Source organism: Chiloscyllium plagiosum, chromosome 23, assembly GCF_004010195.1.
Source record: "Chiloscyllium plagiosum isolate BGI_BamShark_2017 chromosome 23, ASM401019v2, whole genome shotgun sequence".
NCBI classification, from domain to species: Eukaryota; Metazoa; Chordata; class Chondrichthyes; order Orectolobiformes; family Hemiscylliidae; genus Chiloscyllium; species Chiloscyllium plagiosum.
Genome location: NC_057732.1, coordinates 7,194,550 through 7,212,358, shown reverse-complemented (window position 1 = coordinate 7,212,358; position 17,809 = coordinate 7,194,550). Strand labels below are relative to the sequence as shown.

General features: G+C 37.1%; 1 protein-coding gene across 23 annotated transcripts in view; it reads right to left on the bottom strand.

Annotated features, from left to right (window-relative positions):
- c2cd5 (C2 calcium dependent domain containing 5) overlaps nt 1–17,809 on the bottom strand; it is a 126,486-nt gene that overhangs the window by 54,661 nt on the left and 54,016 nt on the right. For 14 of the 23 annotated variants that reach the window (XR_006315044.1, XM_043713415.1, XM_043713416.1 and 11 more), the window contains 2 exons: nt 15,494–15,559; nt 5,428–5,542 (listed from right to left, as the gene is read on the bottom strand). Coding sequence is in view for 22 of the 23 variants with exons in the window: in XM_043713415.1 (XP_043569350.1) it covers nt 5,428–5,542; nt 15,494–15,559 (181 nt within the window). In the remaining variant the exon portion in view is untranslated. The remainder of the gene's footprint in view (nt 1–5,427; nt 5,543–15,493; nt 15,560–17,809) is intronic. The other 9 variants (XM_043713418.1, XM_043713424.1, XM_043713407.1 and 6 more) reach the window with 1 other exon arrangement.

Sequence of the window (17,809 nt, the reverse complement as noted above, 5' to 3'; positions counted from 1 at the left end):
GGGTCTGGGTGGGCTGCTCTTCGGAGGGTCGATGTGGACTTGTTGGGCCGAAGGGCCTGCTTCCACACTGTAGGTAATCTAATCTGATGTATTGTCCGATGCACAGCGATCTTCAGCTGCTTCATGTTCAAATGCAACAAGATCGGAATAATATCTAGGTTTAAGCTGACAATTAACTTTTGCGCCAAGCAAATGCCAGGCAATGACCTTTCCCAATAACAGGCAATCTGACTACTGCCTTTTGACATTCAATGTTGTTCCATCATTGAATCCCTCACTATCAGCATTCTTGGGGTTACATTGACCAGAAATTCAACTGGCCTCAACACCCAATACACTGGCTACAAGAGCAGGTCAGAGGCTAGAAATATTGCGGTGAGTAACTCACCATCTGATTCTCCAAAGCCTGTCCATTATCTCAAAGGCACAAATCAGGGGTGTGATGGAATACTCCCCAACTCCACAACACTCAAAAGGTTTGACACCATCCAGGGCAAAGCAGCCCATTTGATTGGCACCAGGTCCACAAACATCCACTCCCTCCACCACTGGTACTCAATACTATCTACAAGATGCACTGCAGAAATTCTCCAAAGATCTTTAAACAGCACCTTCAAAACTAACAACCATTTCCATCTGGAAGGACAAGGGCAACAGATTGGTGGGAATACCACCACCTGCAAGTTCCCCTCCAAGTCACTCATCACCCAGACTTGGAAATATATTGCTATTCCTTCACTGTCAAAACATTAGAATTCCCTCTTTAATGACTTTGTGAGTCAACCTATATCAAGTGGACTGCAATGGTTCAATAAAGCAACTCATCACCACCTTCTCAAGGGCAATAAAGGATGGGTAATAAATGCTGATCAGCCAGTGATACCCATTAAAAAAAAAAATCAATAGGTGTTCTCCCTTTACAAACTAGTGCCCCATATACAGCTTCCCTTTCCCTTCCAAAGTCCATGAACATAACATCACCTGCAAATCTGCGCCAACATTTCTGCAACTCCACGTGTGGTCCCCACTAACTGGGTTCCCTTCTTGCTACAATATTGAAATGACTCCTGCCCAGAGTCACAAACCACACCCGGTATGACTGTGATCATGATAAACTGACACTTCATACTATTCTTTACTTGCAAGTAGCTTTTAATTCGATGAATCACACCATCTTCCTCTAACATGTTTTCTCTATCTTACAGCTGGGGGTGGGTCTGCACTTCATTTATATCTATCTTGACTTTGCTAAAAGAAGTAATTGTATTGGTTTCATTTTATGCTCCTGCACCATTACTTCTGAGGGCTCTCCTAAGGATCTAAACCCTTGCTTTATCTTTTTTTCCATGAAGATGCTGCCACTCAGTGACCTGAAACTAAAACCAAGTTAGGTTTCTCATGTCAACTGATGACATTCACTCTACCTCACCAGCACATCTCTCAATCCCTCCACTTTCGCTGCTTGTCCAACTTCTAATACTGGTTGAATAGAAACTAATTGTTTTCTTATTTTGTTCATGAGTCGTAAGCATTATTGCCTATCCCCCATTGCCTTTGAGAAGATAGTTGCCTCCCTGAGCAATTGCAGTCCACATGCTACAAGGATGCCTACATTGCTATTGGGGAGGGAGTTAAATTTCAGGACATAGCAATAATGAAGGACCAGTGATATATTTCCAACAATATGCTTCTGTCCTCAGAGATAGTAGAGGTCAGAGGTTTGGAAGATGTTGTTCAACAAGTCTAGATGAACTGCTTTAGCAGACCTTTAGATGGTATGTGGTGCTCCAATGTGTGCCACTATGGAGAGAGTGAATATTGAAGGTGGTGAATGAGGGGACAAATCTAGCAGGCTGCTTTGTCACAGATGATGTTGAACAAGTTCCACTCACCCAATAAAATGAAGAGACAAGTGTGACAATGCTGTCCATGGCATCATCCTTGTGCTCCCAGATTTACAATAGCTCCCATTGACAGTACTTCAAATATAACATTTGTATTCTTGTTTTCAAATCCCTCTATAGCTTCTCCCCACCCCATTTCTACAACCTTCAAAGGCCCTAGAATCCTCCAGAATTCTGTAAGCTTGTAATTCTTCATGTGCACTGATTGTTACCATTCCTCCATTAGCACAAAGTTGTCCAGATCTAAAATCTCTGGAATTCCCCTGGAAAGCTCTCTGCCCTCTCTACATTTCTCTCCTCAAAGATCCTGCTTAAAAGCTACCTTGTTAATCAGGTTTTTGATCAGCTGTCTGAATATTTTAAGTGCCTTCGTTTCAAAACTTAGCCTGATAGCTCTCTTGCTTCATGCCTTCGGATATTTTCCTATTGAAAGAGATATCGCAATGCAACCTGATGCTAAAATGGTACCTTGCATTATATAATCCTTTTATCATGCACCTCCGTAGATGCCTGCAGTCTCCTACGGTCCAATTGTAATGATTCAGTTTCAGATCATTACAAATGAATGCCTGCTCAGATTTATCAAACTGTAACACTGGTAAGTCAAGTTGGCACTTTTCTAATTGTTCGGGTACATTTTCTAGAGTCTGGGGATTCTCAGAAGATAACTACCATCCACTAGCTCTGGAGTTACTTGTTTTAATATCCGAGGATTAAATTCATCAGATCAAGGGGACTGGATCCAGTCTTTAGCTCCATCAGTTTCTCTAGTATTTTTTCTCTAATAATTATTTTTATTCTATCCCCCTTAGTCCTTGGATTTTTCTGTACTGTTAGTACGCTGTTATCCCCTGTGGTGAAGAATGATACAAAGAATTCATTGAATAGCTCCACTATTTCTGGTCCCCCATTATTTCTCTATAGGACCTTTGTTCCCATTGGCCTCTCTTTTTCTATTTATATATTTAAAGAAGCAATTAGTATCCTCTTTCCTATTACCTGCTAGTTTACCCTGCTTATTTTCTTTCTTTTTTGGGGCATCTTTTGCTGGCTTTTAAAACTTTCCCTAATCCCACTATATTTTTCTTTCAATTTGATATTATCCTTAACCTCCAAGGTTAGTTTATCATCATCTTCAAAAGTTTTCTTCACCACTGTGATATATCTTGGTTGTGAGTCATGAAATATATTCTTAAACATTTTGCATTTTCTTGATAAATTCCTTTCCCAGCCCACTCCAGCCAACTCTGCCCTAATGGCTATTTAATTATCCTCATTAAGTTTCGCACAATTGTTTCTGATCTAAGTTTCTAACTCTCAAACAGAATGCTAAATTCTACCATTATATGATCACTAAACCAACCTGTTACACATCATTAAATCCAAAACAGCCTGCTCACTGGTCACACTATCACTTTCTAGAAAACTGCCCTCAATACATATGAATTCTCCATGCGACTGAAGTCAGAGTCATAGAGATGTACAGCAAGGAAACAGACCCTTTCGTCCAACCCATCCATATGGACCAGATATCCCAACCCAATCTAGTCCCACCTGCCAGCACCCGGCCCATATCCCTCCAAACCTTTCCTATTCATATACCCATCCAAATGTCGCTTAAATGTTGCAATTGTACCAGCCTCCATTACTTCCTCTAGCAACTCGTTCCATACACATACCACCCTCTGTGAAAAAGTTGCCCTTTAAGTCTCTTTTATATCTTTCCCCTCTCACCCTAAACCTATGCCCTCTAGTTCTGGACTCCCCCACCCCAGGGAAAAGACTCTGTCTATTTATCTTATCCATGACCCTCAATTTTGTAAACCTCTATAAGGTCACCCCTCAGCCTCCGACGCTCCAGGGAAAACAGCCCCTGCCTATTCAGCCTCTCCCTATAGCTCAAATCCTCCAACCCTGGCAACATCCTTGTAAATCTTTTCTGAACCCTTTCAAGTTTCACAACATCTTTCCGATAGGAAGGAGACCAGAATTGCACACAATATTCCAACAGTGACCTAACCAATGTCCTGTACAGCTGCAACATGACCTTCCAACTCCTGTACTCAATACTCTGACCAATAAAAGAAAGCATACCAAATGCCTTCTTCACTATCTTACCTACCTGCGACTCTACTTTCAAGGAGCTATGAACCTGCACTCCAAGGTCTCTTTGTCAAGGAACAGTCCCTAGGACCTTACCATTGAGTGTATAAGTCCTGCTAAGATTTGCTTTCCCAAAATGCAGCACCTCGCCTTTATCTGAATTGAACTCCATCTGCCACTTCTCATCCCATTGGCCCATCTGATCAAGATCCTGTTGTAATCTGAGGTAACCCTCTTCACTGTCCACTACACCTCCAATTTTGGTGTCATCTGCAAACTTACTAACTGTACCTCTTATGGTCGCATCCAAACCATTCCACAAGTTTCACTTTTTCAATCTGCATCCAGTTACTGTAATTAACGTATGCCTTTTAAAAAAAAATCTTCATTACGACGATTTATTCCCTGTCCTACAGAATAGCTGCTGTTAGGTGCCCAATGGATGGTTCCTACTAGTGTCATCTTCTGCTTGCTATTTCTTACCTTCACCCACATCCATTCAACATCATCTTTTCACAGAATTCCTACAGTGTGGAAGCAGGCCATTTGGCCCATCGAGTCCACACCAACCCTCAGAAGAGCATCCCTACCCACCCCCCACCCTAGCCCTGTAACCCTGCATTTCCCATGGCTAATCCATCTAACGTGCACATTCCTAGACACTACACAGCAATTCAGCAAGGCCATTCTTGCAATTAAACATATTCCATCTCATACTAAGAAAGTTGCTCCACCATCTTTTTGTCCTTGCCGATCCTTTCAAAAAGTCACATACCCCTGAATATTTAATTCTCCGCTTTGATCTCCTTGTAATAATATCTGCTATAATATCTACAGGATAATGCCATTAATTCATTTATTTGCTTCTAATATTACATGATTTAAGTAAAGTGCCATTAGTTTTGCCTTTCCCCCCGTTGGCTAGGATTGCAAAAGATTGTAAAATTGGCAGTGCCCCACAGTGTACACAGAATGAAACCAGAAATGGATGCTCAAGGGATACACCAGTCAAAACATTCGTTTTAACAAAGGTAACAATTGTAAAATGGCTGACTATGTCATACTATATAAACTTTCTTCAGCAGAGAATTGAATTAATAAAAAAGTATTTTAAATAAAAGAATATTCTAACTCTCCTCCCAACCAAACCAGTCTTCTCTTTTAATAGACAACTAATGTTATTCAATGGTACAACATTGCAAACTTGCCATTACTTGCCTATTACATGCATAATCATACATACTAAAACTATAAAGTCCTTTTTTTGACTATTATTTGAAATATTAAATTGCGAAAAAAATTAACTGGTGAGATGTCTCTAAATACATATAGCAAACTACGAGAAATATACTACGTTATTGTATTCACCTGCATCATGTGAAAATGTATAATGAAGATTTAATAGAAAAATTACACTCACCAGATGCTGGTAGATTCACTGTATCCAACCACTGCATGGCATCCAAGAGCTTTGCCATGTGACTTGATTTCTTGTCGGATTTCAGCCCACCAAGCATCACGAGTTTCAGGTTCATCTAAGAATAGGAAACAAAAAGAGACATCAATAGACCAGGAAGGTTTATTAATATAACATGAGATATAACTACAAAAATCTCTGAACACATACTTGTCATCCTTAAAGCAAGATCTTCAAATTGTTAAAAACTAAAAATGCACATACAGCAGGCTGTACTGCACTCCCCAAAAAGAACACAATATTCTTCCAAATTAAACATAGTTTCATGGTGATGGACACTAGAAGTATGCTGGCATCACCAAATGTGGTTATAAAGGTGTTGAATTGTTATTAAAGTCCGAATGGTTCATCAGGGAAGGAAACCTGTTCCCATTAGTTAGTCTGGTACCCATGACACTCCAGTCCCATAGCCCTCTGGCTAACTTGGGAATTTATTTGTTGCTGAGCTTACCAGTTCAAGAAGGCTCATCACTAACTTTTGAGAGTAACCAATGATGGGCAATAAGTCTGGCCAATTAATTTTTTTTTTGTTTTTAAAGAGTTGAAGCTTTCTCTTAGACTACAATTGTTTCCATGTTAAAAACCTGGAACTCTCTGTACAGCTGTGGTAGCAGCCTTGCCACACAGGCTGCAGTGGTTCAAGAAGTTGGCTCATCACCACCTTCCCAACAGCAATGAGGGAGAGGCAATAAATCCTGACATTTCTAGTGATAACTGCAACTCCTGAATGAATTAGCAAGAATGCATCCATTCTTAAACTATACTATTAATCAAAAAGGTATTCCAATGACCGATCATTATTGGGTCATTCTATCTCCTAAAAATTATCTGCTAGAAAAGCATAATAGGCAAGTTCTAAAGAACTAAATTCTTCATGCATGTGGATTGCTGTCATGGGTAGAACGGAAAAGTGAGTATTGACGGTGAGATTAAACTTGGAACGTGTACACCTTGCTGCTCTACTCCATTTGGTTCATGGGGGTTCTCTTTGTTTAAGGAAAAGCATACAATTGTCTTATGGAGTCACAGAATGTCAGGAAACTCCGACGATTCATATTACCCTCTCGAAACATAAAGCAGAGTACAAGTTCCAAAATCAAACTAACAAAAAGAAAATTAAGATGCAGCTCAAGCAGTAAGTGAAACCCAAAAAGTGAAAATGTAACGGTTGGAGAACTACTACAAAGTAGGCGTTACTGCTAGACTCTACCTTGTCTACCTTTATCAAAGCAGCATTGAACTTTGGCAATATTTATGAATGACTTCTTGATTTTCAATACACTTCAACAACTTAAAACATGATTAAACAACATACTTTCAGCTACTTGCACCGATAAATGTAAAGACCATCGATATTTTACCACATATAAAATTTTTCGCAAGGCATTTCAAAGCCATTTGGCCCACTATGCGAAGTGAATTTTTAAAAACTATTCAAATCATCCACTTCCCTGCTCCTTCCCCACAGGCCTCTTGTTTCTCTTGAAGAATAGATCCAATTTATTTTAAAATTTACTATGAATTGACTTCCACAACCATTTAATATATTGTATTCCGGAACATCATATCTTGCATCTTAAAAAAAGCCTTTTTCTCTTTCTTCTGTGAATTTTCTTAAGTTTGTGATCTCTGGTCACTGGCATTCCCGCTGGTGAAAACAAGTCTATCAAAACAATAGATCTATTTAAATCTCCCCTTCAATTCTAAGGAGTACAATCCCAATTTCTTTAGTCTCTACATGTTACTGGTACTAATTGTGCAAAGATTCTTGCGTTCTCTCCAAAGTTTTTGCATCATTGCTGAAATACAATGTCCAGAATCAGATTCGAAAATTTCAGCTCAAGACTAACAAGTAATTTTAAAAAAGGTTTTGAATAAGTCCCTTACTTTTGTGTTTTGCAGACCTGATTTTCTCATTCCTGATGAGACAGGAAGAAAGTAGAAGTGTCTGCTGAGGAACAAAGCTGGGACTCCTGACTCGAACTATCCCCGCACCATTTTCCTGAGAGTGAGGGGGTGGGAATAAGCTTTGGAAACGGCCCACTCTTATTGAGCATGCATTATGAGCCCATCACCATTATGCTCTGTAATCTTTAGCAAAGTAATGATTAAGAATCAGACGGTCAGCTCAATGGAAGTGGGGACAGGTTCGGCTGTTAAGTGACACATCAAAGTGATGCTAAAGACTATGCATGGCAGAGCAGGCTATGAGAATTCACTGACTTGATAGAACAGGTCATCGGCCTGCCATGTCCCAAGTTCCTGGCCTCTTGCTGCCCTCAGTAATGTGGGAAATTTTAACTATTCCAAACTGGGTCCCGAAATATAGATGTGCAAACAGAAGTGAATGCAAGTCACAATGTGTTCCATTCAATGTGGTCCAAACTGCCAACTCCATTCCTATGGCCTTGCCAGATCAATGGGCATCAGACAGCCCATCAACACTTCATCTCTATTCCCAACTGATGCAGAACCCATCTGATCTTTAACATCAAGAAAGCAAATTATGGTAATTTAAGATTATTTAAAAGGGAAATATTTTTAAAAGTTATTTAATAAATACATTTTAGTAAGCTCATTAAAATCTATAAAACGGCATCAGCTTTAATTCTCATCCCCTCATAGCCAAAGGACTCGAAATGTATTAATAATGATGTTCCTATAAGCATAACTAATCAAATCTGTACAGGTTTATGTTGTTAGATCTGCATGTGTATTTAGTCACGGTGCATTCAGAAACACTGTCTAGTTAGAACTTCGTTGAGCAACAATTACACTACAATTAATAATATTACATCCAAACTGCCAGCATACATTTTTAAAAATGTAATCAGGAACAAATGACAAAATGGCTAATGAAAATTAATGAAAAATACTGAATTCCATTTAGATTATAATGAAATATCCCCAGAGATGAGTCTGCAAGCACATATATGGATACACAAATATGGCAACATAGACACTAACTGTTCAGTTCTCAATGTGTGCATAGATGTTCATCCTTTAGATCAGCTGCTTTCCTAATTTATCCTCAAGTCAAGGTACAGCTGAGGAGTCCTAAGACTCCACATTGTTTCCTTACTCCTGTATATTCCTTGCTTTTAATTACTCATCTAACTTATTCCAAATATTGTCCTCGTTTCTGTTTTAATCACTCATTTAGGTCGTGGCTGATATCTAATGCCAGGTATGTCACAAATCTCTTAAGCTCTTGTTTATATCGTCTTGTTCTAGGCCCCTCAACCACTGTTCCTAACAATTCTGTCTCTTATTGTCTTCGCACGGAGCATCTATCAAATTGTTTTTAATTTTGCCAATTTGAATAAAACAGGTCAATAATCTTTTATTAAAGAAGACATACTCACGAATTAATGATTTTAATGCGCATTACTCTCAAATTCAGGATGAAATTTAATATTTAAACACTCTCTAATGAAACAATACCTGTTAACACACTTCCAACAGCAGTGTTCCGGTTGTTTATTTTTTGACAATCTTAGGATTTAATAAGTTGACTCAGTCCAAGTACATAAAGTGAAACAAGCGTGCAAATAAATAAAGTTCTTAAACCGCAACTGCACTGGCATGTTGACATGACCTTATCAATCATTACCTAAATAACAGCATGAGAAATAAGCATTAAAATTATTTTGCTATCCAACAATTAAGCCTTCTAGAAAATGTTCACTTTTTATACCATATTACATCTTTATCTTCATGTCCATCAACAAGTTAAAAGAAAGTTTCATATGAGTTTCACATGAAACAGAAGAACCTTTCAAATTAAATAGTAGATCTTTGAGAATTTGTATTCATTCTGCACCCTTCACAACCTTGAATCCCCGCCAAAACATTTCACATTGACCTCATTGTTTGTACAACTGCAATGATCAAATTCTTTATTCATGATGCTGATTAAGTGTACAAGGAAGGAGATCTACCCTTTTTTTCTTCAAATAGTACGAGATCTTTTAGGTCTACATGATTAGACAGGCAGTTTAATATCTATCAAAAGACCTCCCTTAAACCAGGTAACTCGACCAAAGCAAATGGTAAAATTTGAATTCAATTAAATATTCAGGGGAGGCCATGGCCAAGTGGCATTTTCACTGAACTGTTAATCTGGAGATCCAAATCATGTTCTAGAGATCCAGGTTCAAATCTCACCACAGCAGATAGTGGAATTTCAATTAAGATGATTGAAATGATGACCATGAATCCATTGTCGATTGTCAGAGAAACCTATCTGGCTCACTAATGTCCTTTAGGGAAAGGAACTGCAATCCTTACCTGGTCTGGCCTACATGTAACTCCAGACCCACAGCAACGTGGCTGACTCATAACTGCCATCTGGTCAATTAGGGATGGGCAATAAATGCTAGACTAGCCACCGACGCCTGCATGCCATGAATGAATAAAAAGATGTTCTCAAAGCTAGTCTAATGGTGACCGTGTAATCCTTGTGGATTGTCATAAAAGTCAGCTTTTAGGGAAGGAAATCAATTGTCTTTATATAATCTGATTTACTTATGACCCAATACCATTGTTATGTGGTTACCTTTTAACCCTCTAGACATGTTAGTAGAAAGTGAGGACTGCAGATGCTGGAGATCAGAATCAAGAGTGTGGTGCTGCTTCAGGAATGATGAAGGACTTTGGATACTGCCTGACCTGCTGTGCTTTTCCAGCACCACACTTTCTACTCTGTATAAAAATATTAGTCTAGTCATCGACAACCACAGCCCTTGAATGAATTTAAATAAGCAATTCCCATTTACTGCTAATTAGGATTATATATATTAAATACAACTCAGTTATCATTTTTAAAACCTGTAATTCTTCCCAATGTGCTTTAGAAGCAGGAAGTCAGCCTTTTTAATCTCCCAAGAGAAGTACAGTGATAAGGAACAATATTACTGTACATCTTGGGGAAGTTTCATCTTGTGCCCACATTCCAAGTGAAGGCACTGCAGATAATCAATAAAGGCCTACAACATAATTCAAGGAACCTTTGGCAATGTTATAACTGAACTTCACTCCAGCAAATCTAGTAGGAAGGCAAGAGAGGTTGGAGTAGTACTGATTTGCAGATACATTGCACTGAATGAAGGCAAGTTGCAAGTGAATGACTGATAATAAAGTGACCTAAGAAATACATAGAAAAGTTGAAAAATTGGGGCTAATTCCTCTTAATGTCAACAAAATTAAAAAGCATATCAACTGATACCGTTATCCATTTACCCTTACGCTAAACAAGTATTCAAATATATTGAAAACATCAAGATTAGATGTTTAAAATACTTATACTCTTTAATAAAAACTTGTACAGGGAAACATAGAAACTAGCTTCCTTCATATAAACATTATCATGCTTTCATATGTATTCACGCAATCCTGAGTGCAGTTTTTAATTCCGAAAAGCAAAAGGTTAAATTGTTCCCAATTGTAAGCTAGTTCTTGTAATTTCCCAATTGCATTCTTTAATAGTGTTAGTCTGTGTGGAGTAGCACTTCTGCAGACAAACATTTAATCACATTTTGCAAGTGATCAGATTTAAGTTACATAAACCGCTCCTTGCTTATTACTTATAGACAGCCACAGACTTTCTAAGCCATTAGGTTCCTAAAGGAGCAAAAATTAAAGTTAAATTATGCAACCCTTTCAAAGCTTATTTCACATTTTTTCTTATTCAGCAGTCTGCAAGGCTGTGTAACACTGAAGAGCAAGGATTATAATGTTTGAGAACGTGAGAAAAGTCTTAGTTGATTCATTGCATGAGGAATTGAAATGCAAACTCTCATCTTCAACAAAAACAGTTGCAGGAAAGATTACAATGCAATTAAACAAAATGCACCTGCGATGAAAAATGAAAAAGTGCAATTTTAAAAGGAAATTTTCAGAAGCAGCAGCCTTTTCATAGTTCGAGCCATAAAGTTTCAAGTGGGCATGCAAATTCACATAAATTAAGCTTGAAGCTGAAGAGGTAATAATTTAGGATGCATGATGCAAAGCACCAAGCAAAGTTCAACAATACACATTGCTGGCAATACTACTATTTGCTGCAGCAAAAAAGGTAAAAATAAGAAAAATGGCAATACAACAGGAACTCTCTCAGTGAACAATAGTCAAAAAATACTATGCATGTTGAGGCATGCTTCACTGAACGGGACAAAACAGACAGAAAACCATGGCAGCTCACTGAAATGGTTAAAGTAATGATCTTGACATCCTTGTAAAAGCATGGCAAATGTATGCAACAAAGAATTTACTTCTTTAAAAACTTTTAACATGTTACTTTAAATACTCAAATCAGAATATCAGAAAATTACCTATGATATACTATTTTTAAAAAATCATTTGCAAGGCTAATATTAAAGTAATAAGAACATTAGAAAGAATTATTTCAATAATGGTAGAGATATTAGAATCTACCCATATCTTCACTCAAAGTTCACGCAGATCAATTATCATCTGAATAAATTTGAAGAAAAGCATGTCATTCAACACTTCTTAAAATAGTCATGCGGCCAAAACAGCCTCTTAATTTAGTCTTCTGTAACCAAATCTCTTACTTATCATTTGTTTATTTGTTCTTCTCTGCTCTTCCATTTCAATTTTGCTTCTCCAGTCCTACATGCCTTTCCTGTCTTCTATTAGTTTTAGTTTCCTTTCTGTCACCAATCCAATGCTTTGTTGGAAATGGATAACTACTCAAGAGATGTGCCTCAATCTTACTGCAGCTGCTACTCTGCATTCTGATGGCGTGCACATCGCACTCCCTGCCAGTCATTGATTTCCTCGGGGCTGCTGTTTTCTTATGCCATACTTTGAGATCTCAATCCCATCATCCTCCTTCTGCAAAATTCCTAATGATATCCCAGTCCTACCTCAGCCTTAACATTAAAATATAGATAACTGGGAACAGGCACATTTTGGTGGGAGAATAAGGAATCTGTGCCTTCAAAAAGTCAAGTCTAAGTGCAAAAGGATCCAACAGTACAGAGAACACAAATGATTAAAGGAAGCAACACATGAGGCCATAAAAGAAACCACACACACACACACACACAAAGTATCAGATGGTTTTCTGGAGGGATAAAACTGAAAAACAGAACTAATTTTGAACTTGCCAAAATCCCATTATAGTACTGTGTACAGTTTTATTTTCCTTCTTTTGTTTTAAAAAAAATGAAATAGAAGCACTGGAGAAGGTACAAACATAATTTACAAGGATGGTATCAAGCTGAGAGGTTCAACCCACCAGGAAATTTTGAATAGGTTGGAATTCTTTTTTCTGGGAAAAAGAAAGCTGAGAGATAATCTTTTTTCCTACTCAGCAAACTTTGCACAATTTAATAGGAAATTTCTCCACTTTTGCAGGAGACCAAACAAAAGATACACACCAATAAGTCCAACAGGAATTCACTCCTTTACCTAGAATGTGGCAAGAATATACCACAGAGATTTGCAGCGTGAAATAACACATGTACACTTAAGGGGAAGCTAGATAAAAACATAAGCATAAAGGAAAGGATATCATTTAATAGGGTTAAGTGAAAGAGACTAAAGCAAATCTGATGTGGAGATTTGACCAGTTGGCTTGAATGGCTTATGAACACTGTAAACCTCTTAGATACTCTGCTTTCTCTTTCTCAGTTCTTATTTTTCTACACCCAGCTCCATTCTTCTCTAATTTCTATCACTGCATTTTTTTTCCGATTCTCCTTTCAATCTTTGTAGCCCTTCTTTTTAGTATGTTTTCTTTATACTTGTGGGAGAGCCCAATACTCAGGAACATAACCTTAAAACTGCAGTCATGATTTGAAGATGCCGGTGTTGGACTGGGGTGGACAAAGTTAAAAATCACACAACACCAGGTTACAGTCCAACAGGTTTAATTGGAAGCACTAGCTTTCAGAGCACTGCTCCTTTATCAGGTGAGCCACAACCACCTGATGAAGCAGCACTCCAAAAGCTAGTGCTTCCAATTAACTTGTTGGACTGTAACCTGGTGTTGTGTGATTTTTAACTTAAAACTGCAGTTAGTCATTGTGGGAAAAAGTAATTTGTAACATTGCATCTCAAAGGCTAGGCGGAAATCTGAAAGTTCCTCCTTCAGAAAGATGTTGGAACTAGATCAATTGGAAAAATTCAAAACTGACACATGCTGAGTTTTGCAAAAGTTATGGAGCAAAGTCAGGTAAACAGAAATGAGACACAGATTACCCATGATCCAAATAAATAGGTGAACAAACTTAAAAGAATGAAGAGCCCTCTCCATTTTCTATAAAAGTAGGTCACTCAGCCATTCATGCTGGTTCTGCCAGCCAACCAGGTCATTGCTGCTCCATGTTTTAACTACACTTACATATCTTGGCATTTTCTACTCCCTTTTATAGTCATTACTGTGCCACTTCAGAACATGCACAAGAGTCATCACCCTCCTTTCCATCTGATGTCCAATTTCTATGACATATTTTTGCCTGAACAAAGATGCATAAAGATGCTGCTGTTGAAAGCTAGCATTAAAAAGATACGAAACTAGGAAAGCGCTAGGCCTTTTCAGCTCACTGTGACCCCTATGCTAAACTGTCGGTCCCAGAAATCTGGTGGAACAGTAATACAATGAAAGTGTTGAGAATCAAAATTCCAGGTCAGTAATAACTGCTCATGGCAATTTAAAAAAAAAAAGTAACTAAATTTGATCTCTCCGAGCTGTTGCTAATCAAAGAGTGAGATTTAGGCTGAAGAGAAAGGGGGAACATTGTTACATGGTCATCTTTAATGTTGGGACCTAGCTTAATTTTACCCAGAAGTTTGAGACATCCATCTACCTACTGGCTCTAAGGGGTCAAATGTTTGACCAACAATACAACTGCTCCTTATTCCAAAGAGCAATTGATTTGATTTATGAGGGAGGTAAATGCAATTGTTCCATCGGTCCTCAGGTTGAGGGATACAGTCGAGAGAGCTTTACTCTCTCAACATTGCTGCATCAGAACTGATCAAATGCCTGATGCTGAAAACACAAGTGACATTTCCAGATACTAAAGATCTCATCTTAGTAAACATCATATTTTTAAAAAACTAATTTGATCAGGACAGAAAGGTTGGCACCATTATAATTGTTCCATCTTGTTATTAACCTTCACAATGACAGAGAAAAATAAGCAAAGACTCACCTAAGTTAATGAAAACTTTTAAATAGGACTAAAAATCCTTTAATTGTTCTTTACTATTTAAGATGATTAGCTAAATTCTTGAACTATTATTTCAAATTGTCATTTCATCAATAATAAATGTCAGTGCTCTAACAGACTTTTCACAGTGTGTTACATAGGAAAGATGAACCGGACAAATAAGTGACTATACTCCAAAAGTAAAATTCTTTAAACACAAGCAACAAACCTGAAATAACAAAGTACATTTAAAATTTCACCTAATGGTACGATTAATCCTGAACCATTGACACAAGATTCTATTCTGCTAGTTAATCTCATATCTTTCAGTGCATTAGCTGAATTGAAGGTGGGATAGTACATTAAATTGACTAATATTTCAGTACTTTAAAAACTACCTCTTAGTGAAGTCATGCATCTCAGATTTATTAAATATGTTAAATCAGATTATGCTTTGACATGCAGGTTAAAACGTGTGTGCAGTACTGTACAAAATGAAGTACAGTAACTACACCCTTTAAAACTATGCAACATATAGTGTGCAAGTGGTTATTGTTAGACAACAGCTAAACTTTTGCTGTTTAAAGGAATTAAATAAACTTTGCATTTTAAATAAAGTACTTATTTCCTAAGACTGATTTTGATCTACCAACCAAAGAACATTTGATTTAATTAGCATTAGTTTCATAAATAGTCAGTGCTTTCAAGTGTTGTAAAATTATTTACTTTGGCTGATTATAAAATTATGGTGATAAAGCCATGGAAGGTTACTTCACTGAGCTGCCATAATTTCGGTCAGTATGTGTAACGTTGAAGAAGTTATAAAATACCTGCATTGAAACTATTCCAGTCTAGCAGTTTGTAAGATCTTGTGTTACCCATAATTCCGACAAAGGCTGAGTTCAAAACAGCAAGTTAGTAGATCAGTTATAGGAGCAGATCGAAGTAAGCAATACAGAGAGCACAACAAGGACAACACTACTCCACAGGAACTGGAAAGACACAGACAATAGAGTTAATAGAAGTTCATTCATCCAGACAGGCCAGAGAGTAAGGACCATGCTACTTCAATCTAGTACCAGCTTTTAGCCATTATACCTTAAAATAGAAAAGGCTGAAAACTAGTTGCAAATATTGTTAGCTGTTCATTGGGAGTGTACATCAACACACATTTTCATTAATTTTCAATAGAAATGTCTTTTCCAAAACAGTTACCCTACTAATTTGTCAACCAAACACAAAATTAGTAATATAACTTTCATCAAAGACAGGGACACTCAGAAGGTAAAACTCTTAGATATTATTTGGAGATTAAAAATAGATTTAAATAAATAAATAGGAAGGATAGAAGACTGTACAAAGAGTAGTCAATATTACCATCTCTATGGAATTATAATATTGTAGACTGGTTCAAGATGATTTTATTAAATATTTTAAACTAAAAATATTGAACTTCATTTTTCTCCCAATAAAAGCATTATTGCACTAAAAAGATAAGCATTGCTCAAAAACCCCATTCCATATAAAAAGGTATTGATAGAACAGTATAGAAATGTGAAAAGAAATTATGTGAAAAGTCACATAATATGCCATGACCTGTACACTTCAGCATGCAAATATACCCAATTAGCCACTACTAAAATACACAATTAAAGAAGTTAAAACTTAACATGGAAGAGGAGATCACCTCTTAACACACAAGCAACACATCAATATAGATAGATCACCAACCAAAATCAGCTGAGTTTGCACGTGTAACTATATGTGGGGTGAGGTTGTGGTGTTGTGGCAATGTCATTGGACGAGTAATCTAAAAGGCTCAGACTAATGAACTGCGACCAAGAATTCAAATGTCACCACAGCAGCTATGAAATTTACATTCATCAAAGACAGGGACACTCAGAAGGTAAAACTCTTAGAAATTATTTGGAGATTAAAAATAGATTTAAATAAATAAACTGATAAATGGGAAGGATATAAGACTGTACAAAGACTAGTCAATATGATCATCTCTACAGAATTATGATATTGTAGATTGGTTCAAGATGATTTCATTAAATACTTTAATATATAGATCGTGTTCTAGATGAAATGATCACAGACTGCTGCAAAACCTCAGCTGGCTCATGAAAGAAATCTATCATTTTTAACTGGTCTGGCCTACATGTGATTCCAGATCCACAGTAATGTGAACTGGCCTAGCAAACCAGTTGGCAGATGGGCAACAAATGCTGGTAACAACATTCTACAAAAGAATAAAGAAAATATACAGGTTTCATTAACCTGAACGTGGAATTTTAACACTGTCCCAGCCTAAAAATACAAGATTGACAGTCCATATTGCATTGATTGTTATTCACAGTGAAATCAACAATACGTTGTTTTTGAATAGACAAGATGAGCAATTCATCCCCCTTCATGAGGCTAGGATTTCAAAATAAAAATCAATAAACTAGTTGAATAAATCAACTTAAAATAAAAAAGTTAATACTAGGCATTAGCTCTTTCCTGTGATTATTCACTATTTTTTATGTATCTGAAGTACAGACTTTTTAATTTGCATAATATCAAATCCTCTTACAAAGTTTACACCAAACTCTGTTTCAGAGAAATTGAATCAAACATTCAACAACAAAAAAAAAAGGAATCACTTATAAATCTGGTTGAAATTTATTTAGTTTTAATTTTATGGGTATAGATGCATATTGGTTACATTAATGGTCAAGTAATCCAGAGACTTCAACTAATGATCTAGGGAATACATGTCCCACCAGTTTGTGAATGTGAATTCATTTTATAAAGTGAACTGGAAATGGAAGACTGTGTTGCCAGATGGTTTCAAAAATCTGACAGATTCACTAATATATTCTGGGAACAAACATTGCTGTCCTTATCTGGGGCAATCTATAGTGACCACAGCTGTACATCATCATGGCTGACTCAGAACTGCCCTCTGAAGCTGTATCAGACCACTACAAATAAAACCCCCATATCAGCAGCATTGTGGGAACTCCTTCCCAACATAGACTCCCAATGATATGATAAAAATTTTCACCAACACCTTTTCAAAAGCAACTTGTAATGGGCAATGAATGCCAGTCTCGTTGATAGCCAAATCACAAGAATTAATTTTAAAAATTGCCACA